This window comes from Podarcis filfolensis (genome assembly GCF_964270895.1).
Source record: "Podarcis filfolensis genome assembly, chromosome: 16".
Taxonomy (NCBI): domain Eukaryota; kingdom Metazoa; phylum Chordata; class Lepidosauria; order Squamata; family Lacertidae; genus Podarcis; species Podarcis filfolensis.
The window spans coordinates 32845942-32868742 of record NC_139620.1 but is presented as its reverse complement, the minus strand read 5'-3'; the positions used below and the strand labels follow the sequence as shown (position 1 = coordinate 32868742).

At 47.0% G+C, this 22801-nt stretch overlaps 1 protein-coding gene across 2 annotated transcripts in view; it reads right to left on the bottom strand.

Annotated features, from left to right (window-relative positions):
- The window catches only part of GALNT9 (polypeptide N-acetylgalactosaminyltransferase 9), a 175953-nt gene that overhangs the window by 3607 nt on the left and 149545 nt on the right, over window positions 1–22801 (bottom strand). For both annotated transcript variants that reach the window (XM_083590220.1, XM_083590221.1), the window contains 3 exons: window positions 21037–21222; window positions 15562–15699; window positions 10931–11026 (listed from right to left, as the gene is read on the bottom strand). In XM_083590220.1, coding sequence (XP_083446346.1) covers window positions 10931–11026; window positions 15562–15699; window positions 21037–21222 — 420 coding nt within the window. The remainder of the gene's footprint in view (window positions 1–10930; window positions 11027–15561; window positions 15700–21036; window positions 21223–22801) is intronic.

The following is a 22801-nucleotide window of genomic DNA, read 5'->3' as shown; positions in this document are numbered from 1 at the left end:
GGTGGGTGGGTGGGTGTGCCTCAGATGCAGAGGCAGGTACCCACAATCCTGAGGGCGAGATAGCACCCCTGTCCCACTCACCGACAGAGAGTTGTATCCTGTTGACTGCAGGATTTTCCTTTGTATCCACTAGCAGGTGATGGTCTGATCCAAGGTGGGTCACAACAGGAGCACTACCACCTTGCACATATATGGTAAAAGATTAAGAAATGGGTCCCCCAATCTTGTTATCATTATTGTTATGGTTCAACTACGAAATTGACTGTGTGAAATTTGCACTATGATTTTGGCAAAGACCTTTAATGGAATGATAAAAAGAATTTACGATGGGAGCGATGGCGTTTTTTACGGAGGCATTAGCTTGCTAGCAGCTGGAATAAGATTACAGGAGGGAACTTTGGTTATTTGCCCAGTGTTAATGGTGAAAGGCGACACCCCCCTCGATCTTGGCCGTGACGCACTAAGAGATGTCTTTGTGCAGAAAATGAAAGTGGATGAGAACGTTGGATTACAACAGGACAATATTTCACACAGAACTACAAAGAATTAACCCACTTGTTAAATGAACTCAGAGGCTGTTAAAAATAAATGAAGGATCAACATTGGAAATGTTTATCGGGACTACCTGAATTAATTAAGGAATGCAGTAACAATATTAGATCATCACTCCCTGAACTTCAGAGCATGGGAAGTCACTCAAAGATGTATAATTTGGCATGATTATTCGGCTGTTTTGTTGTATTATAATTGTTGTTGTTGTTGTTTATTCGTTTAGTCATGTCTGACTCTTCGTGACCCCATGGACCAGAGCACGCCAGGCACTCCTGTCATCCACTGCCTCCCGCAGTTTGGTCAAACTCATGCTGGTAGCCTCAAGAACACTGTCCAACCATCTCATCCTCTGTCGTCCCCTTCTCCTTGTGCCCTCCATCTTTCCCAACATCAGGGTCTTTTCCAGGGAGTCTTCTCTTCTCATGAGGAAGCCAAAGTATTGGAGCCTCAGCTTCAGGATCTGTCCTTCCAGTGAGCACTCAGGGCTGATTTCCTTAAGAATGGAGAGGTTTGATCTTCTTGCAGTCCACGGGACTCTCAAGAGTCTCCTCCAGCACCATAATTCAAAATGTATTATAATTAGGAATGATTGAATGTGGTTTTTATTGGATTGTTAAAGTGGAAAATTTAATAAATATCATGAAAAGAAAAAAAAGAAAAGAAAAGAAAAGAAAAGAAAAGAAAAGAAAAGAAAAGAAAAGAAAAGAAAAGAAAAGAAAAGAGATGGGTCCCCCAAACGCATGTTTGGGTTAAAAGTGAATCCTGGGTCTGAAAAGGTTGAAGACTACCCTGACTGGTGGTGACTCTCATGTTTCAGACCTCTCTTACCCTTCTGCATGCAGAGCAGATGCTCGACCGCTTCCCCACCCAGGGGCGTCTTACCCATAGAGGCAAGTGGCGTGGGGCGCCAGGGCGCCAAGTTCTGGAGGGTACCAGGGAAGAGGCGGAGGCTGGACGCGATGCCTCAGGGCATCAGCTCACCGCCCTCACCCACCTTTGCCATGCCGTGCCGAAGCAGCGCCGTGCCCGGAGCCTCCGTCTGCTGTGGCCACCACGGCATGAAGCGGCCAGCTGAGCCGGGAGGTGCCACGTCCAGCCTCCGCCTCTTCCCCACCAGAGGAGCCGCCCTCCAGCCGCTGCCTGCCTCCTCCAGCCCTGTCGGCAGTACCGTCCTCCCTAAAAAACTCTGGGAAATGGGGGGGGCACCGGAGGGTGCTTTGCACCACGGCGCCGGATATGCTTAAGACGGCCCTGTCCTCCCCATCTTTCCGCGATGGCTTTCTGAAATGCTACAGTGGGGGATTCTGCATTCATTTTAACATGGAGCGAAAACAGCCCTGCCTATAAATATGCAGAGGTCCCATAAATGGCACCTGTTACTTTAGGGCTCTTTGAAAAGAAAAGAACAGGAAGAAAAGGGAGGGGGAGGGGAGGGAAAGAAAGTTCATGCGTACCGCTGCTTGCAAGCAGTAATGGCTTAACACAACCAGCACATAATATGCTAATCTTTCCTGTAGGAGTAGAATGCCCTTTGGAATTCACTCTTTGTTCTCCTTTTTTAAATGACTAGATTGCATGTCGGAAGCTGTTCTTAATAAAGAAGCCATCTGCGGAGCAAATGCAAGGCACCAGGAGGGAAGGAAATTGAATGTGCTGGGGGGATGCAAGGATTTCCCCCTTAATGTACTGATTGTAGTGGGGTCTTACTGGGGGGGGGCAGGGTTGTGAAAGCAAGTAAGAGGGGAGCTGGTGGTATATCATGAAGGCAGCATTTCTCAAAACCGCTGGAATTTCCCCTAAGAGTGTTTATAAACCCCACCAAGCCTGGAGCTCTGGGTTTTCTAGTTCTGTTTCCAAAGGGGAACTGATGCAGAACGATACCCGTGATATTCTTTCTTATTATTTTTAGGAAGATAGGTAGCTGCCTTCTACAGAGTCAAACCAGCGGTCCATTCCGCCAAGTATTGTTTACATGCCACCCCAACCTCTGGACAGTGAAAGACTCCAGGGGTTCCAGGAACTTACTCAGTGCTTGGTTTGCTTGGAAACGGAGGTCAGCAGAGACTGTGGTGTCTTTAGCATATGTGGCTTTATTTACACATGTACAGGTGAAACTCGAAAAATTAGAATATTGTGGAAAAGTTCATTTATTTCAGTAATTCAACTTAAAAGGTGAAACTAATATATGAGATGGACTCATGACATGCAAAGCGAGATACGTCAAGCCTTTATTTGTTATAATTGTGATGATCAATTATACAATCTGAGCATGGGATGGAGGAGCTCACAGCATTAGCATGCCTGGAGAGCTGGATTCTCTGTTAGGTTAGCAAAGGAGCCCCAAAGTCCAGTGCCATACAGTGAAACCTTGGTTCTCGAACTTAATCCATTCCAGGAGTTGGTTTGACTTCTGAAACCGTTCAAAAACCAAGACACGGCTTCCGATTGGCTGCAGGAGCTTCCTGAACTCAAACAAAAGCCGCATCGGACATTCAGGTTCCAAAAAACGTTCACAAACTGGAATGCTTACTTCTGGGTTTGCAGCGTTTGGGAGCCGATTTGTTTGACAACTAAGCCATTTGAGAACCAAGGTACCACTGTACAAGCAACTCTCTGCACCTCCAGCTTCCAGCCTTCTTCCACCACTCACTCACTCACTCACTCACTCTCACACACACCTTTTCAGTCCAGCCACTATTTGGCCTTTTGTTCTCCATCACTTAGCTGTAGCTATTGCAACCTAGCACATTCTTTGAGATGAGGATGAGAGCACTTCAGTGGCCAGCTAAGCTCATTGTCTTATAAAGAAACTTGTCTGACCAGTTCAACAACCTCCTCTACTGGATTCTAACCCTCACTGGATACAGAATCACAGGCCTGGAATGGATCCAAGGACACTGTCCAGACTGACTCCCCCTGCCTCCCCAAACCCCTCTTAACACTATTATCTACACAGACAATAGTTCTCCAGGTTTTGAGGACAGGATTATTTTCCAGCTCTTTTTGGAGATTCCAATGATTGAGCCCAAGACCTGGTGCATACTCTATCACTGAGCTGTTCCCTCCTCTGTTGTACAGAGCGTTCACACTTGCCACTAGTGCTGTGCTGAAAATTTATTTTGGTTTTTCCCCTCTCTCTCTCTTCTAGTCATGATCAAAGAAATTGAAAATTACTGAAAGGGTAGAAAATTTCAGTGAAATTCTTGTGTCTGGGATGCAGGATTTTCTGCTTTTGTTTTTCGTTTAACATGAAAAACCCATTACATCCTTGGCTGTCCTGTCCCATAAGTATGAGAAGTCAGGAAGGCTGTCCAATGTGCTCCTAAGAACTGATCATTATTATTGTTGTTGTTATTTAGAGAAAAGACTTAATTCTCACAAAATCAGTGCAGAAAGATTTTTTATTTTTTAAGGAAGGACTTCCCTTAAAAACAAAATTAGTCAGCCTGATCCTACCAATCTCAGGCACTTGGAAGCCCACCACCCCATTTTCTCACACTTCAGTTAAATCAAAGGGAAAGATATCTTGAGGTTAATAATGGAATGGGACTTTTTCAAATCAGGAAACATGGCTGGCTGGGGATCTGCTGGCCCTCTAGATGATGAAGGGCTCTAACTCCCATCAGCCCCAACCAACACTGTGAATGGTCAGAGATGATGGGATCTGTAGTCCCACAGAACATGTAGGGCCACAGGTCCCCCATCCTAGCAGACAAAGGTTTTCCCTCTGAGAACTATCTTGACCATGTAGCAGAGGTGTTCTTCACCATTAGGGTTTAATAATAATAATAATTTGCAAATCATATTTATCAAGAAATGGTGAACCCCCACCATGAAGATGTGGTGCTTTTTATTACTATTTTATCTCAGTGGAACATTTTGCAGATAGCAAAGGGCTGGGATCATTCTTATGTAGCTGAGTTAATTAACGTTCACAAAGCCGAAAAAGCTTCCCTCATTTCACCACAATTTGCAAAATTAATTTGGTGTGAGGGCTGCAGCTGCACCAGCCTCTCTCAAGGATGCTCAGGCAGAGAGTGTGAAGAGGTCTGACAGCTAGCAGCCGACGATGTTAAGCAGACACGCAAATAATCATCACCGTCGTAATAATAATTTTATTATTTATACCCCGCCCATCTGGCTGGGTTTCCCCAGCCACTTACAGGATATATCAAACGTAATAAAGCATCGAACATTAAAAACCCATCCCTCATCCTTCAAGCTCAGACGCGGTCCCACCTGGCACTGAAACATTTCTCACGCCAACCTGAAGCTGGTTTGAAAGTGCTAAGCAAACCTCCGCGTGCCTGCATTCAATCAATAGGTGGTTTGCCATGCTCTGTACATGCGCAGCAGTCTCAGGAACCCCAGGAGCTGGAAACCAGCACCCAGGGGACAAAACCAAGAGTCAAGACCAGGATGACCCAGAAGCCAACCTGGGTGGGTAGAGGCCGTCCAAGGCCTGAAGGTACTTCACTGAGAAGCTGCCATGTGCAACTCAGTGGCTCACCACAGGGGATAGTGCCCACAGATCTCAGCACCTCCTGAAGGCGTCGGCTGCTATCGTGAAGCAAATTTAGCACCCTTGGATTCAGCTGACAGTCCCATTTCCAGACTAAAACAAAGAACTCAAACTGACTGATTCACAGAGGTGAACGACCCGGTCAAGGAGCTGAAGGCACAGAATTCTCATTTGGAGAAGGCATTGATGGCAAAAGGCAACTCTGGGAAGAGCTTTAGCGCAGCTCAGGCGAGGGTGTCAGGTGTGCGTGCAGGAGCCAGGCCTTGTGACCACCAGGGTTTTGCAGGACTGGGGCCTTCCTAAGTTTGTTCTGAAGAGGCAAGGCGTGGCCACACAGGTGAGGCCGATTGGTAACTCACAGCACCTGGTGGCAAGAGCCGGGAAGGGATATAAGGTCAGCATTTCCCTTTGGCTCGTTGCCACAGCAACACGCTTCCTGCCTTTGGCTTCTTGTTTCCTGATCCTCGGACCCTTGACTTCATGACTCCTTGCTTCTTGACCCTTGGACCCTTGGCTTCTTGACTCCCAGCTCTCTGACCCTCAGACTCTTGGCTTCTGGACTCCTGGCTTCTGGACTCTCATTCCTGCTCCCACCCTGCCATCTTGCCCCCGGTCCCAACATCCTCAGCCGGGACTTTGATCGCCCATGGACTGGACCATGACAAGGTGTCTTGGCTCACATGCGTACGATATTTCATCCAGCTTTTCTGGTATGGATGGCGGGGGGGGGGGAGAGAGAAAATCAAAGCCCAGAGGCACATTCTCTGGAAGATAAAGTGTAAGGAAGATTGTTGGACTAAGATAATCCTTGGAGTTTCCTTCCAACTCTATAATTCTATGATTCTAAGACGAGATGCTTTGAGGGTGACTGTTGCTGTTATAGTTATCGCCAATTTGCCTCCAGGCCGGGTTCAATGTCATTTTGTTAATTCACAAAGGGTTGTGGTTAACTAAGATGTGCTTGGAGTAGATCCATTACAACAAATAGACCTAAGTTTATCATGCCCACTAATTTCAAGGGTCTACTCTGAGCAGGGCTAATATTGGATGTGGCCCAAGGTACCACCTGATTCCTTATGCTCCACCTCAGTTGCTAAGAACTTTCAATGGGAAACTTGGTGGTTGCCCACATCCTTGGGGTTCAATCATCCTTTACCATGGACTGAGTTTTTAATGGGGAACTCTCTGCCCTGTGGAACTCCCTGCCAATAGAACTTGATACCCCCTTTTTTAAAAAAAACAAAACCCTGAGCAGTTCAGACAGGACCTTGGAATGTGACCCCCCCCCCCTTTTAACCAACCTGTCTTTATTGATGTTGCTATTGTTGTTGGAGGATTCTCTCTCTCTCTCTCTGTGTGTGTGTATGCATTGCAGATTGTACATATTTCAATAAAACTAACACATCAGTATAGTGTTATGACTTGGTGGGTGTCAGAATTCTAATCCCTATAGTCCTAACAAGTGTTAAAATATAAGACAGGCTAGTTTCCTCCTGAAGTGAGCTGTATGTGATGGGAGAGAAAGGGGGAGAATGCAGGTTGGAAAGGCAAAGAAAAAAAGATGGCTGATTTCTGCTTGAATCTAAGGGAGAAGACCCTATTGGAGTGTTAATGCTGCGAACCCTTCCATCATAGGCTCAGGCTGTATATATGTGTGAATAAACCACACATCACAAAGACACCACAGTCTCCTCTGTGCCTCATTCTCCAAAGGAAACACGAACCCTGGGTAAGCGCCTAGAACTCTGGGAATTCCACTTGGAGATTGGGGTGGCACACAACAATATCATTAGAAATTGTCAGAAAAATATAGGGCAGCCAGAACCATTTCCCCTCATTGTGTTCCTTTTGGACAAGGCAGGTTCTTGGAGGATGTGGATGGCCCCCTTTGTATGGCCAACAGGAAAACAGCCAACATAATTAAAAGCCAGGTGAACTTGTGTCAGCATCTTGCTAAATAGGGCTCTCCACGAAAACCTTACTTGAATCTAATTAAGTGGCTCTTTTCTGTTTCTCTCTTCCTTCCCCTCCCCACCCCCAATTTACCAAAGGCCAAATTTGCTGTGGAAAGTGCCACAAGCCCATCCAAGATGGATGTTGTGACAGTGACAACAGAGCACCCAGTTGGTTCAGCTGCAACAATTAAAAAGGGAACACACAGACATAATTTTGCCTGTAATATTAATGTTCAAGCTGACACCCGCAGTCCAAACCAATAACATGTACGGCTAAACTTCAGGTAATTGTTTGGTGGGTGATAAGGTCAGAATTATTTATGCATGAACGCATGAGTGACAATTCATTAATGCCGTTCCAATTTGGAAGACACATCAGAAAGGGCTAAAATGGCATTGTGGGAGGAGGGTTATGTGGGAAGGGGGGCCATCTGGGATTTAAATGATATCTGATTTTCATTAAAAAGTAAGGAACAGCAATAGAAGCATGATCAGAAGAGATTTTCTTTTAAAACCTCAAGGCACACGGAATAAAATAATCATCATCGTCTTTGAATGGTTAGGGCAAAATGCAGAGGAATGGTTTAGAATGAAAAAATAATAATAATTAAAGAAATGATTCAAAATTCAAGCCTAGAAATATGAATATATGGGCTGAAATCCCTATGGGTCCTGAGAAGATTAAAACTGTGTATTTAATACTGAGTCAAAGTTTAAAGGATTGGCTGTGGTCATGACTAAAGACCTGAATTGCACAGGGTGCAGAAGAGCAGTGGCGTCACAACTGGGGGGGGGGGCAGGGGTGGTGGTCGCCCCTAGGCACCATGTCTGGGGGGGGGGTGACAAGAAGGCACCCCGCGGGGCTCGTGGTTACGCGAGCAGCCATTGCGCAGCCGCATGTGGAGGATCCTCCGTTCGCTGCTGTAGCCGCGAGCAGAGGATCCAGGCGCCGGCGGCAAACCGCTATGTATAGTTCATGTGCAGCGTCGCACGCATGTGCTGTACATAATGATGGTGCACATGCGCTGTACATAGCAGTTTGCCGCTGGCGCCGCTCGAGCACTGTACGGACAGCGGTGGGATCCCTCTGTTGCCACTACAACTGCGAACGGAGGATTCTCTGTTCATGGCTGCAGCCACAAGCAGAGGATCCCAGTACTGTCTGTATGGCGCTGGAGCGGCGCCACCGGCAAACCGCTATGTACAGCGCATGTGTGGCATCGCTATGTAGGGTGCATGCATCTTGTGTAGCGACGCCGCACATGCGCCCTACGTAGGGACGCCCCGCCCCGGGTGTCACGACGCCTTTGTTTGCCCCTGCAGAAGAGAGATGGATTGACAGCCTTGGGGTTGGTGGTGGGAGGAGGTGAATGCATAGTATCATAGTGTTGGGAAGGTCCTGGTAGTAGGCCACCCAGCACAACTTCCTGCTCAATGCAGGAAAACCAGAATTAGCACCCCCAACAGGTGGCTGTCCCAACGTCTACTATAAGACATAGATTCCACCACCCCTCTAGGCAGTGGAGGCTGGTCCATTCAGGGAGATGGAGTGCTGCGTTAGCAAACTCAGTCTATCCCTCAGCCAGAGCCCCACATGCCTTAAAAAGAAAGTGTGTATAAAATCCATGAATGCATGTTAATTGTGAGCTGGAAGTACAAAGTGTATGTGTGTAAGTTGTTGGCGGAGGAATAGCTGAAATGTTTTGACTGCACATGGAAACAGCACAACTATGCATCCCATTAGCATTTTCTTTGCACAGAAAATGTGTCATACAGTTCCTGTAACATAAAAATCCATTTAAAATATCAAATGGTTGTTGGGGTTTTTTTGCTTGCTTCTTTTTTTTTGCAAGAGACGTACTGAAAGCCAGTGTGGTGGAATTAATAACACAGGCACACACATGATTTTATTGCGGTCCATCGACCCAAAATACACAGTACAACAATAGTATATGGAAATATTAAGGTGTAGGATATATACTCAGGACACCTGGGTTCAAATCTTTGCAGAACTATGAGGCTCAAGCTTATGCATAGCATCTCAATAGGTTTGAAGAAAGAATGCCCAATGCCCAGGGCTGGCATCAAGGGTTGGCATGCCTGTGTATCTGCTGAGGACAAGGAGTCTTTTTCCGACAAGGAGTCTTTTTCAGCCCTGTCTGGAGACACCAGGGAATGAATCTGGGACTTTCTGTATGCAAAACAGATGTTCTTCCACCGCCTCACCCCTTCCCTGAAATGTATCTCATCATTTGTAATCTAGTTGTACTTATGGATGGGCAAATATGTCAGTTATGTTCACTCTCAGTTTAATATTTTTCAAGTCTTACATTTACTTCTCCACATTTCCACACAAGTTTGTAATGTCTTTTTAAAAAGCCCCCATGAAAACTCACCAGCATTTTAGTGAGAACTTAGCCTAGTATACTGTCAGGCTTTGTGGAATCAGCTCCCTCCCACGGGGCAGCCCAGAATCAGAGAAACGATAAGAGTTCTTACCAAGCAGTTTATTGAATAATTCACAGAGAACGATGAAGGAATGCAGCCTTCCCTAAAATGGTAGTGCTCTAACTGAGCTCCTCCCCACTCCCTTCCTAGCAACAGCACTTCCCCTTATGGCAGCCGCCAGGGGCTAATAGTCTCTGAGTCCTTTGCTCTCCCACTTTCAATGCACGCCGGGTTCTGGGAGACGGAGGGTCAGAAATGCTCTCCAGTGATAATCTGTCAGCTGGCTGCTCTGTCTCTGTCTCCCCCTTCTCTTCTCCCAACACCTCCCAGCTCTTCTGTTCACCTGTCTCTGAGCTGTGATCTTCCTCAAACCACTGCTGTAATTCAGTACTGCCTTCCTCTTCTCTGGAAAGCTCAGGAGGAGGTTCCTCCTCAGTCTTGTCCCCCTCAGTTCAGTCCCTGACATGTACACATGTTCCCCTCTTTATTTTCAACTTTCTTGGGCACATGAAACTAACCACAATTACCTTGAATTTCTGCTTAACCCTCAAGAAAGAAGGGCATTTTTGCTGGCCAGGTTTAATTCAAATCCATCCAACCTCCTTTGGGGAAGGTTCTCAGGCAGGGTGGAAGGAGAAAGAACTTGCCCGTGTGAAGACCACCTGGTGGAAACCCTTACACATATGGTTCTTAATTGTAAACTATATGCTGATCTCCATCAGCAATTTCTAGATCAACTTTGTATCCCCAAATGGAAACCAGAGTCGGAGGTCATACATTTTCTATTACTGGGGAATGATCAGGAGCTCACCAAGTTAGTGGCTAAATATCTCTATTTGGTTTTTTGTCGTCGAAATACACTGCAGACGTCTGATCTTCCTGGAGACCTAGAGATGTGACGATAGACTGTTCTGCCTCCTTTCTTTTAGCAAATGTTTTGGGCCACTGGGGAAGTGGTAATTTTGCATTGATTTGTTTTGGATGTTTGTATGTGATGCCAATAAAAGGTTTGATGATGATGATATAAACATATCCCCCTAATCACCCCTAATAACTTGCATTTTTATGTCTTGCTACCACTCAGCAGAGACTGGGGTTTGGCAGGCCGCTTCTTTAACATAACATTAAGGGTGTTCCCCCCTCATAACATGAGAACTCGTGGGCATTCAATGAAGCTGAATGTTGGAGGATTCAGGGCAGAGAAAAGAAAAACAATTAAACTGTAGAAAGAGGATTGGACAAACTCATGGAGGATAAAGCTATCAACAGCTACTAGCCACAATAGCTGAGCTCTGCCTCCATGCAAAGTTTGGAGGCATGCAAATTGCAAAGGACAGCTGTGCTTCGGTTCACATATCAGTTCAAGAAGTATGAATTGGGCAGTTTCTCCTTAAAATGCAAACAAAATCAAATTTGCCATGGAAGAAATGTAATAACATATGATCTCATCTACCTGGGAGGACATGCCGTGACACGGGTAGAGAATGGCTTTGTCATCGTCTTCTGCACCCTGGTCCAAACAGAAGCCACTGGCTTTGCTGTTGCGAACCTGAAATCAACATCAGGGTAGGAGGGAGGGGAAAAGAGAAATTTAACCAATATTGTGACGTTCTGATGGATGTCTTATATGATCCTAGCTCTGGGATGGGGAACTTCCAGGTGATGATGGATTCCAACACTCACCAACCCTGGCCAGAATAGGGAGTTGAAGTGCAACAAAATCTGGAACAGTGAATGCTGCTTCATTTGAGCAAATGGGGTATTGGTCCACCAACCAATGTGTGCCTTCAGCCAGCTCTCCCACCTGCCTTCTCACTTAAAACCAATCCAGGGGCTGGGAATGCCTGTCAGCTGCTTCTTCTTTGGTCTCAACACTGTCCTTCTATTCTAGAACAGAACAAGGAGGAGCATGGGGCTAGAACTACCATTAGTTGGCTCCACATCTCATGGGTTCTGGTTCCACCTACTGTTGAGCTCCTGGCCTTCTACCTTACCAGTCTCAGTGGTTACCAACCAACACTTATCTGGCGGTGTTGGCCATATAGGTTGGCCTTGGTGTAGGGGAATTCTCCAACCCAAAGCCTTAGTGGAGGACAGGGGGCAGGTCCTGGTTCGAGCACCTACATCTCCCAGCTGTCTTATATATTCTCACAAATCTCCACAAAAAGCTTGCAATACATTGAGAAGCAGAGTTTCAGGCAAGGGACATTCCTATCCCTGGCTGGGGATGTCAGGGGTTGAACCTAGAACCTTCTGAGGGCAAGACAGATGTTCTACCACTGAGCCACAGCCCTTCCCTGTTCTGGAGCAGCTTAAACTTGTTTTTAAGCAAAGTAAATAGGATGCTAACCACCAGGGAGTCTCTCTGAAGGAAGAAAAACACACTCATTCACTTCTCCTGACACCCCATTAATCCTTCTTTTGCGTATCAGTTAGGGGCTGCATAGCCAACTTGTTCTTCTGCGAAAGCAGACATGAATTGTCCTTACAGGCAGAACACACACATTCTGATGACTTGGACTAGACATTTATTTGCGGAGTACGACATGAAAGATGATGAATTAGGAATACACATCGTAAACAGCCCAGTCCCAATCCCGCTCTGAATAACCCCGATGAGAAATCTGGATCCCATCTATTGGATGAAATCCATCACACTCCCTGATTGCCATCTAAAGATAAGCACGCAGATCCCGCTACAGAGGAATGTCAGAAGAGACTTGTTGGGTCAGACCAATGATTCATCTGGTCCAGCATCTTGCTTGCCATCATGGACAACCACATGCTTCTAGGAAGCCCACAAGCAGAGCTTAAAGGACACTTGCCTTCGATGTAGCGATGGGCACAAAGTTGGAACTTGCTCCCACAAAGGGCAGGGGTGGCCACCAACTTGGATGGCTTTAAAAGAGAACTAGACACATTCATATTTAACTGTCTACTTATCACCACAGCGCTGAGAGACCCCTGTTCCCCCTCACAGGGCTACAATTCCCAGAGTGGTTTTACAGTCAATCCCTCTTCTCAGGGAACTTTGGGAATTGTTGCTCTGGGAGTTGGCTAGAGGTTCTCTCAACAACCTTAATAAACTACGCTTCCCAGAAGGCTTTGTGAAGAAGCCACGGCTATTTAAAGTGGTACAATACTTCTTCAAATGTACAGTGCAGATGGGGCCTATGGAGAGGTACCCTGGCATCAAGCAATAAGTGGCACCCGCCCCGTGGAATGCCCTCCCACCAGATGTCAAAGAGAAGAACAACTACCAGACTTACAGAAGACATCTGAAGGCAGCCCTGTTTAGGGAAGCTTTTAATGTTTAACAGACCACTGTATTTTAATACTTTGTTGGAAGCCTCCCAGAGTGGCTGGGGAAACCCAGCCAGATGAGCGGGGTAAAAATAATAGTAATAATAATAATAATAATAATAATAATAATAATAATAATAATTAGTGCCTCTTCCAGGAAACTGTGGAAATCGGAGTTCTGGGGAGGACGGGGGGACGGACCAGGGTCTCCTAACCAGTTTCCTCACCTTTAAAAAACTTTTTCTGGGGAAAGCCATGGCTGTGAGCATCCTTGAAGCTTTCTATCCCCTTCTGCTCTGAGCCACAATATAAATTATTGTCTGACAGCACAGCATGCCACAAGGCCACCCAACCTGCCTTCCCAAGCTGCTGCCAATTAAAGAATGCCAACTGTTAAGCGGTAGCAGAGTCAGTTTACGACAAGCGTGCTACCCAGGTATAAGGCGACGACAGGCATTTTACAACTCATCCTTAAAAAAAAAAGTGACTTCAGTTGGGAGGAAATATATTTTTACAACCCTTTCAATATGTTTTATGTCCACCTCAACATATTTAGTTCCTTCAGCCTCTGGAGTCTCAGTCTGGAGACTGGAGGTTGTCAAATAAGCCACAAAGCTGTGGGCCAGCAATGAGAAATTCATTTGTAATTTCTTCTGAAATCTTACTACCTGTGATATAGTCCAAACCAGTACATAGATTACATAGAATTTCATAGAGTTGGAAGGGGGCCACAAGGGTCATCTAATCTAACCCCCTGTGATGCAGGAATCTTTTACCCAACATGGCACTTGAACCCACAATCCTGAGATGAAGAGTCTCATGCTCTACTGACTGAACATCTCTGATCCAAATCTGACACAAGCTCATGAGCCTGCCTTAAGGAAACAATTTCAATCTCTGCCTTGCCACCCTGTTCCACCTGCAATATGGGATTTGAAATATTGTCCTACTTGCATCCCTGCTCAGCTTTTTAAACACTCTTTCCTCCCCTCCTGGGAGAGGTGATCCCTGGTTCGTTCTTATCAGATACTGCAAGGTTCTCAGGTAGGCCCCTTCAGGGGCGGAGGAAGGGGGGACGGTGGGGGCAGGCCACTCCGGGTGTCACCACTGAGGAGGGTGACAAAATAGTGGGTGGCGCTCACCGCGGCAGCGTGCCTGAGCCACACATCTCTCCTTGGAGTGACGTGGTGGCTTGGGTGCCCACAGCATAGCTGTCAACCGTCCCTTATTTGGCGGGAAAGTCCCTTATCCCAGCGCCGTGTCCCACTGCTGTCCCTTATTGATGATGTCCCTTAAATTTCCTGGGTTTCAAAGGAAGCAGCTCCTCTACCTCCCTCCCTGCCGGCCAGGGAGGAGGGAGGCTCCAACTGTGTTGCTTGGCTGCGTTGCTCACCCAATAAGGAGTCTGAGAATGACTGGGGGGGTGGAGCCTGCATGCCTTGTGCCGATCAAATCGGCTGCATTGTCTGGGGACTCACCTTTGCTCAGCGCTTCCCAGCGGAGAGGTGACGGTGGTTTCCCTTGCTACATCCCCTTTGCCGGGTTGCTGTGCTGTGGGAACCACGGCTTGAGGCTTCGTTTGGTTGCTGGCTGGGCTTTCTCCCTTTGGCTCGGAGGGGCTCAGAAGCTGAACATACCTGTGCTCTGAAAATCCCTTATTTTGGCTGCTGATCCCTTATTTTCGAGGCTGCTGGTCCCTTATTTTCAAATCTGTAAGTTGACAGCTATGGCCCACAGGCTCCACGCTGCCCCAAAAGGTCTGCCCTCCGCTTCCCCCTCAGCTGTAGGGCAGCTGTGTGGGAAGAGGCAGGCAGGCTCTTCGAAGGCCCTGCAGAATGTCCTGCCCTGGCTTGCCCTGCCCTGTGGGTGGGTGGCCCTGCCCCTGGGCACAGGGCATGAACACCACCACAGGTGCCCCATTGGCTCTGCTCCACCACTGGGCCCCTTAAGGACCTCTTTTGCCTATGAAGAGGCTTGGAGGAAGATACCTGAGAGCCTCACTTAGAGAAAGAGCGGGCAGCATTTTTCATACTCCGAAAAGAAGGACTGATTTCTAAACCACTCTGAAAATTATGAGAGGAACAGGATTCTTACGGGGAAACCCATGGCTATTTACAGTGATACAATGCAGATTTAAATGTTTAGTGCCGATGGGGCCTAACTTAGCAAACCATGTTATGCAACCCATTAACTTTAGTAGCCATTGGCAACTTGGTGGAACACTCTGTTACAAGAGACCGGGGCCCTGCGGGACTTGACATCTTTCCACAGGGCCTGCAAGGCAGAGCTGTTCCGCCTGGCCTTTGGTTTGGACTCAGTCTGACCCTTATGTTTTCCTCCCCTTATGGTTTAGATCTATGGGCTACTATTAAAATGAGGCTGCATTTTAAATTATATTTTAACCTGTATTTTAAATTGGTTTTTTATTTATTTTATTTTTTATTGTAATTTTACTGGCGTTAGCCACCCTCAGCCTGGCTCTGGCCAGGGAGGGCAGGGTATAAATAAAAATTATTATTATTATTATTATTATTATTATTATTATTATTATTATTATCATGCATGGGACTAGTCAGGAGGATGGGGACACACATACAGGCACCCGCCCAAATCAAGGCCTGGCTGAGAGCCCTGAAAGGGTGAAACCTCCAGAACTTGGATGAGCTTCACTGCTGAAACAACATCTGTCTTTGGTCCACATTCCAGTACAAAAGCCCTCCGGAACTGGGGAAATGGAACAGTAATGCAGAGGTGTGACAGACATTTAGCACCATACATTACCTCCCCATAAGTGATAGTATTGTTGTAAATTCTCATCTCAGGGTAGACATTCTCCAAGTACCACTTAAAACTTCGGCACTGAAGACGTTGCCGCAGCGCAATCCTTTCAGAAACATCCCCGAAGTCAACTCCGGGGTTCTGCAAAACAAAAAAACCCACAGGCCAACAGGAGCATATAAACACAGAAATCCTATTAGGCCATTTTCCAGTCAATTTCATTATTTGAAAAATGCTCATTGTTCATTTTGTTTACAAGCGGATTTCTCCCTCTCTCTCTCTCTCTCTCTCTCTCTCTCTCTCTCTCTCTCTAACTACCCCCCCAACCCTCTCTTGCCGTGTAAGTAGCTACTCAGTCTACAACTGTCCTTGAGAACAGGGAATACATATTAATGAACCTTTGGTAACAGAAAAGAAGATGATCTGAAGTGGGGGTGGAGGAGAATGTCAAAGTTTGGCTACCACAGCATTCAATTTACTGTCTGCAGTCAAGAAACAAGCAGGCAAAGCTGTACAGAATTAAGTGAAGGAAAGATGCCAGCTTGTTAAAAGAATGCCTTGTAAACAGATTTGTACTGAGTTCAAAATACGCATGTATATACCTGCATATGTATGCTTCAGTGAGCATATGGTGTTCCCATGTGAGATCATGCTCCCTCAATTCATTTCAGGGGAGAGAGCCACTCTTTTTGACCTGTATGCATCGTGATAACCCCTCCATTGCAATGAATGGGAAAAATCCTGGATGAGGGGCTCCAGGGCTGGATCTACATTGCTTTGTAAAAACGCTATTAAAGGCTATTAAAAAAGTTATACTGTATAGCTCTCAATGCAATTTCCCATTGTCAATGGGTTGCTCTGCAGCGCCCTCTGGTGTCACGTTTTTATAATGCATTTTTAACGTCATAACCGACCAGTGTAGATTCGCCCCAGGTGTGTCTTGGAGGTTCTGCACATTGAAAGAATCATGAAGCATCACAAAGGGGAAAGGAGATACTTGGGAGGGAGGGTTTCAGCCCTTCCTAGTCCAATATCTCCATTTGCCCCATTATTTATTTGTTGTTGTTGTTGTTGTTGTGCCATTAATAATTAATTAATTAAATTTGTATACTGCCCTATACCGTATACCTGTAGATCTCAGGTTGCTTCACAACATAAAATCACAATATAAAAAACAGAAAATACATAATATTATGTCCTCTGTCCTAAGGTCTTTGGGCAGGTTACAGCAATTTTAAAAGTTCAATATTAAAAACAGCATAAAACAAATTACAGTCAAAGAAATAGAGTGGAGCCTGAATATATATATATATATATATATATATATATATATATATATATCTCAGGTGTGACAGGCAGGGGAGTGCCACAACCTAGGAGCTGTCACAGAGAATGTCCTTTTCTAGGCCACCCCCTCACAAACTTCTGAGGGAGGTGAAACTACCAAGAGGTAGTATGGAAGGAAAGATCACCCTCTGGTCTTTCACATATCTGAGGCCAAAGTATTGCTCACTCTTTTTCCAAATCACCAATAACCTCCATGCCTCAATTCACCCCCTGCTTGAGGACCAATGGATAGTTGAACAATTTTAAAGTATTTGAGACTTGTTTTTCACTTGTGTAGGGGTTTCTTTAGGTTGTTATTGATGGTGTTTGTCGTAATTTGTTTCAGTATCTCTATTGTGCCTTATGTCACTTTGAATAATTTCCACTAATAATAATGTGCTTTAATTTTGTAGTTTTATCCTCAACACTTTTTGTCTACTGAACATAGTAATAAAGTAACTACGCTAGTAGGACTGCAAGAAGTTCTGTAAGGAGGACTTTGTGAAATATTGCAAGAAAGACTTTGAAAAGAATTATTAGTTAAGGACAATTAAAAGTAACAGAGAAATTAAGAAATGCAGAACAAGTGATAAAAAACGGAAAATCTTCAGAGGTTGTTGACAGAAGTCTAAAAATATTGTATAAGATAAGAAGTTATGTTAAATGATTGTTGGAATTTATATGCTAAAAAGTTAATATACGTGTGTGTGTGCTAAAAAGTTAATGTGTGTGTGTGTGTGTGTGTGTGCGCAAGCATAGTAATAAAGACTTGGGGTATTCTTTTGTACTTTAGGGTCCCCCAAGTACGCTGATACAGAACCTGCCTCTTGTTTTTCACTGCCCCCATTTTGGCTATTTTTTGTCAGCGCTCAGCACCTGAATTCAATATTAGAGGGAGTGATAGACGGATCAATAGACAATTTAAAAGCCACTGTGAATCCACCGTTGCAAAGCAGTTGTGTTCCAAAGGAAAGGAAATGGTGGTTATTTTTGTGATGTTTAAAAACCATTTTCTTTTCTGGAAGGCTGGTTTATGTCTGATAAAGCAATGCGCCTTTATTTTTCTTTCCCTAAAGGCCTGCTTTATAGCTCATTGGAGAAAATGATCATATGAAAGTAATGGAAGAGAAGCAAAGACCGAAGGTTTTCATCACACTTAAGTGCTTGCCGCAAGGGCCATTTGTAAACATCTCAAGCCTCGTTTTGGTGCAAACCTTGCCTTAGCACCTGTATCCTGAATCAGGCAGGACAACGGAGGGGAAATGACTTTGCCATCACATGAGAAAGAAGACTCACGATAAAAAAATGTTATGGGTAAACAGATTATATTTATTAAAATATAACAGACATGGGGATTGGCAAATTAACCAAGTAATACACACCTGGGCAGGGGAATAGCAATAAAGGGAATGGGGATTCAGTCTGTCCCAGGAGGAGTGCTTGTGGCATTCCGTCTCCGGTTACCCTCAACCCTGAAGGTTCACCTGGTATTCCACCGGTCCCTACTGAGTCCGGGCCCCGCCCGACGAGTTCCACCTGAACCGACCACGACCGCAGCCAGTTTTGGTTCAGGGGGAGCCCAAGTACGAGGTAGAGCATATTCTTGACTCATGATACCGCAGGGGGAAGCTCCAATATCTCATCGACTGGAAGGGGTATGGGCCTGAGGGTCGTTCCTGGGAACCAGCGGCCAACATCCACGCTCCTGCCTGCCTCCGTGATTTCCATGTGGCGTACCCCAGAAAGCCTGGTCCGGTCCCTTGGTTGAGGGGGGGGGGATGGTGTGATGGCCTGGGATTTGGACTTGGAGGCTGAACCTGAGGAATCCCAGCCTGCACAGGAGTCCCTGCCTCCAGAACCAGCTGAGCCGGGGCTGGGGCTTGAGCCTGAAGGGTCCTCACCTGTGCTGGATCCTCAGGTGCAGGCACCAGCCGAGTCTGCTCTGGCTCCTGAGGTGATGGAGGACCCATTGCCTGCAGGTGCTCCACTCTCAGCCCCGTCAGGGGAAGGTGAGGTTGCCTCTGGGTCTGGTAACCCTCCAGCCTCTCCTGAGCTGCAGAGGCTCAGGGCAGAAAGGCGGAGGGAACTAAGTTCCCGCAGGAGGAGTGCTCGCCTCCAGGCCAGGAGAGGCGAGTCACCAGAGGATCGGGGCTGCCCTATGCCTCAGGGCAGATAAAAACCAGCCAGCCCCAGTCCCAGGTTGCGGGAGCAACATTGTTGGTAGCCTGTTCCTGCCGGCACCCTGTCCTGCTCTTCTGCCAGAGTTCCTGACCTCACCCGACTCCCTGCCTTGGACCCTGCTTCAGCTTTGACGGACAGCCTCCATACCGCACCTTCGACCTAGGACTGGACTTGGACCTCGCCGCACGATTAACCCTTGGGACCAGCACACCCATCTACTGGGCAAGTTTACAGACACACACTGTAAATAGCAAGATTTGTTTAGGTTCCCGTCATTGGTATGACTCAGACATGCACAGCGTGGCTCCATTGGCCAACCTTCACCCCAATGTGCATGGCCAAGCCAACCCAAATTGCCTCATATATTAACACAGGCCTTACTTAAACCTGTTCACCTGCCTGGACAAAATGTCAATTGAGCCAGATTAAGGAAAACCACTTCCGCCCTTCGGAGGAGGTGGAGTTGCGGGCTTCATGGCCCCACCATGCGCGCAGCGGCCCTGTGTGATTGGGGGGATTCCTGGCTGCGTCGTCCCCTGGCCAGCCAATCGGCTGGCTCTGGGGGCGTGGCCTGCCCTATTTAAGGCAGGACGAGGCTGGGGATCTCCCTCTTTCCCCTCCTGCCAGCTGTTCCTGCTTTTCCCACCCTCCCGCCCCATAAGGTTTTCGTTTCCTTGACCTTGCTATGGACCTTGGTTGGTTGCCGTTGAGGGGCCTGGTAGGAATTTTTCCACTTGGCAAATTGGCACCAGCCACTTGGTTTTTGCCTACCTTGTAGCAAATCGTCACAACTTTCTTGGTATTGGCGGTTAGGCATTGGTTTTGTTCTGTAGATGGAAGAGGGGAGGTAGAGCCATCACCTGCCCCGCATATTGAAGGGTAGTCTGATAAAGGATTCCGGGGTGTGTGGCCCTGTCCGAAGCCTAGGGAGGTGAGGGCCTAAGGCACGCCCCCTATCGGTGACCCCAGGGGAGTTCCTAGTTGATGTGCATCAGCAGGACTCCCCTACTGGTGGTTAACCCTTCCTGGACTTCAAGCGGATGGGCTGAAGTTGGATATAGTCTGTTAGAACCAATGCCTAAGCCAATACTGCTCATCACCTGTAACCGATAAAGTCGTGGCCTTATTTAGCCCATTAACCTGCATTGTGTCATGTGTCATTATTTCCACTGGGGGGGGGGGGACTCGCCACGCAATGGCCCTCCGGTCACACAGGTGACGCCCAACAGTGTGGAGAAGACAAAAAAGAGGAGATCCAGAGCCAACCAATGACTCCCTCAAAGACTCCTACTCAGTCCCCAAAGAAAGGGCCACTAGCAATGCCCACACTGCAAAGGGAATGGTGGTGGGTGCCAACAGAAGAAGAGAGAAGAGTGTGGGGCAGAGCTAGCTTCAGTCTCTGCCTACTGGGCAACACTGCCCACATGCTCAACCACATTCTGGCTAAACCATCTCTCCTCTTCTCCCGGGGAAGGAGGGTGTGGTAAATCACCACCCCCTTTATGGGGGGGGATAGCATTCTGAGCATGTGCAGAGTTCCTTTTCTTCACCACTGCATGAGAGCTGCTTCACATTTTACCTGACACTCCAGATACACCAAATGTTCCACACTGCTGCAGGTTTCCTTGGATTATACACCAATCAGCCCCAGCCAGCAAGGCCAATGATCAGGGAGGCTGCAGTCCAGCAACATGGGAACCAGAGCTTGGAAAGTTCATGTTTAAAAGGAGCTAGTTCTAGTTCAACATGGCCCAAGTGATCCTCAACAAGGGGGCAGCGGCTATGGCAATTAAAGGGCAACAGATGGAAGGATGTTGTGCAGAGAAGACTGAATATTCTCAGGTCCCTCATCAAACTGCAACTTCCAGGATATGTGTGTGTGTGTGTGTGTGTGTGTGTGTGTGTGTGTGTACCAGCAACCGTCAACAACTCTGCAATGTCTCTTTGAGAGCCTTCTCAGCCTGCCCTTACCGTCATTGGTATGTTCCACGCCATGTAAACATGCGACTTGAAGTCGTCCATCCAGACTTCAGCAGCACGCAATGCGTTGCGCTTTGCATAGTAGTCAATGTCGTTGTTGTAAGGTTTCTTGGTGCGCTCGATGTGGGCAACTCTGGAGCAAGGCAGCACCTCCATGCTTCCACCACACTGCCAGACCTGTGACGATGCAAAGAACAAAGGGAGAGAGGAATGAACTAAGGCAGCAAGACGGGAGGTGGCGAAGCGGCGTTGTGAAGGCAATGGAATCTCAGCCAGGGTTTCAAATGTGGGGCTCCAGGCCCTTGGCAACCACCCCAGTTCATATCTGATTCCCAGCAATATCCCTTCTCACCAGAATACATGCCTCATTGGTTCTCCTTTGCACCTCAAGTGATTTTGCCCTTGAACTCTGATAATACAGGCAAGCCTGATGATGATGATGATGATGATGATGATGATGATGATGATATATTTATACCCTGCCCATCCAGCTGGGTTTCCCCAGCCACTCTGGGTGGCTCCCAACAGATTAAAAACAGAATAAAACATCAAACATTAAAAACTTCCCTAAACAGGGCTGCCTTCAGGTGTCTTCTAAGAGTCAGATAGTTGTTTATTTCCTTGACATCTGGTGGGAGGGCAGTCCACATAGCGGGTGCCACCACCGAGAAGCCCCTGCATGGGGGAGGGTTTGTGTTCTGGGTCATAGTGTGCTTGCGTGAAATTGCATGCAATTGAAAGCTCTGTCCCCACCCCTTTGAGTGATGTCTTTTATGACATTTCCGGGTCACTTCTGGGTTTGGTCCTGTGTGCGTGATTGCACACATATCGGTTGTGCCTAAAACGGAGGTTGCCTGTAAATCTTGTCTGGATGGAGGATAGAGAGGGGTTTCTGAATGTGTGTAGGAACTAACCTGGTCTACAAAGGAAAAACTCATTGCTTTGCCTACTTTCACCCTTGGCTAGTGGTGGCAAGTGGCTCCCAGGAGCTGAAAAGTGTTCCCTAGCCCTGTCTCACAGAATATGAAATGACAGCCAGTGTGACGATAGTAGTTAAGAGGGATAGTCTTTTGCAAGCTGGGTTCCAATCCACACTCCACACAACGTTTCCTGGTTGTGTTCTGCGGAACAGGTTGTGGGCACATAACTGCAGCATCCTCGGGATACATCCTTTCATGCTCTTGCCAACTGTGGGAAACCAAGTCAGGAGGACCAAATGCAGCCCTACAGACCTTTCAAACTGGCACTCAGAACAGCGGCAGAGTGTATGCTGAAATTATATCCTTAAAATGTCTGCTCTAAAGGCAAAACAGGTCACCATTTCAGAAATGTAAGGGGAAACTGTCTCCTAATAAGAAGTTAATCAAGTGTTCAATCGATCCGTCAGCTGAGTGATTTAAATCTTTGAACAAGGCTGCTCTTAAGTCCTCATAAATTGGGCAAACAAGTTATTAGTGGAGTAAATCCTCAGGCACATTTCCCCCTTCATGGGCAGACTTGCTCTTCATACAGAACATGGCCTGTCATACAGACAGGGCTGTCTTAAGCATATGCGGTGCCTGGGTGCAAAGATCCACCCGCCCCCCCCCAGGTTGCCCAGTCCCAGGCGCACAGGAGAGCGGAGCCGGCCGGCTGCCTCAGCGTCTCGCTGGCTTGGTTGCCCCTGAACTCGCGACACAGAGCTGCCCGCAGCAGAAGAGCCTGCTGCGGCTCTCTGACCGATGGACGGGCTCTTCCCCAGACTCAACTCTTGGGC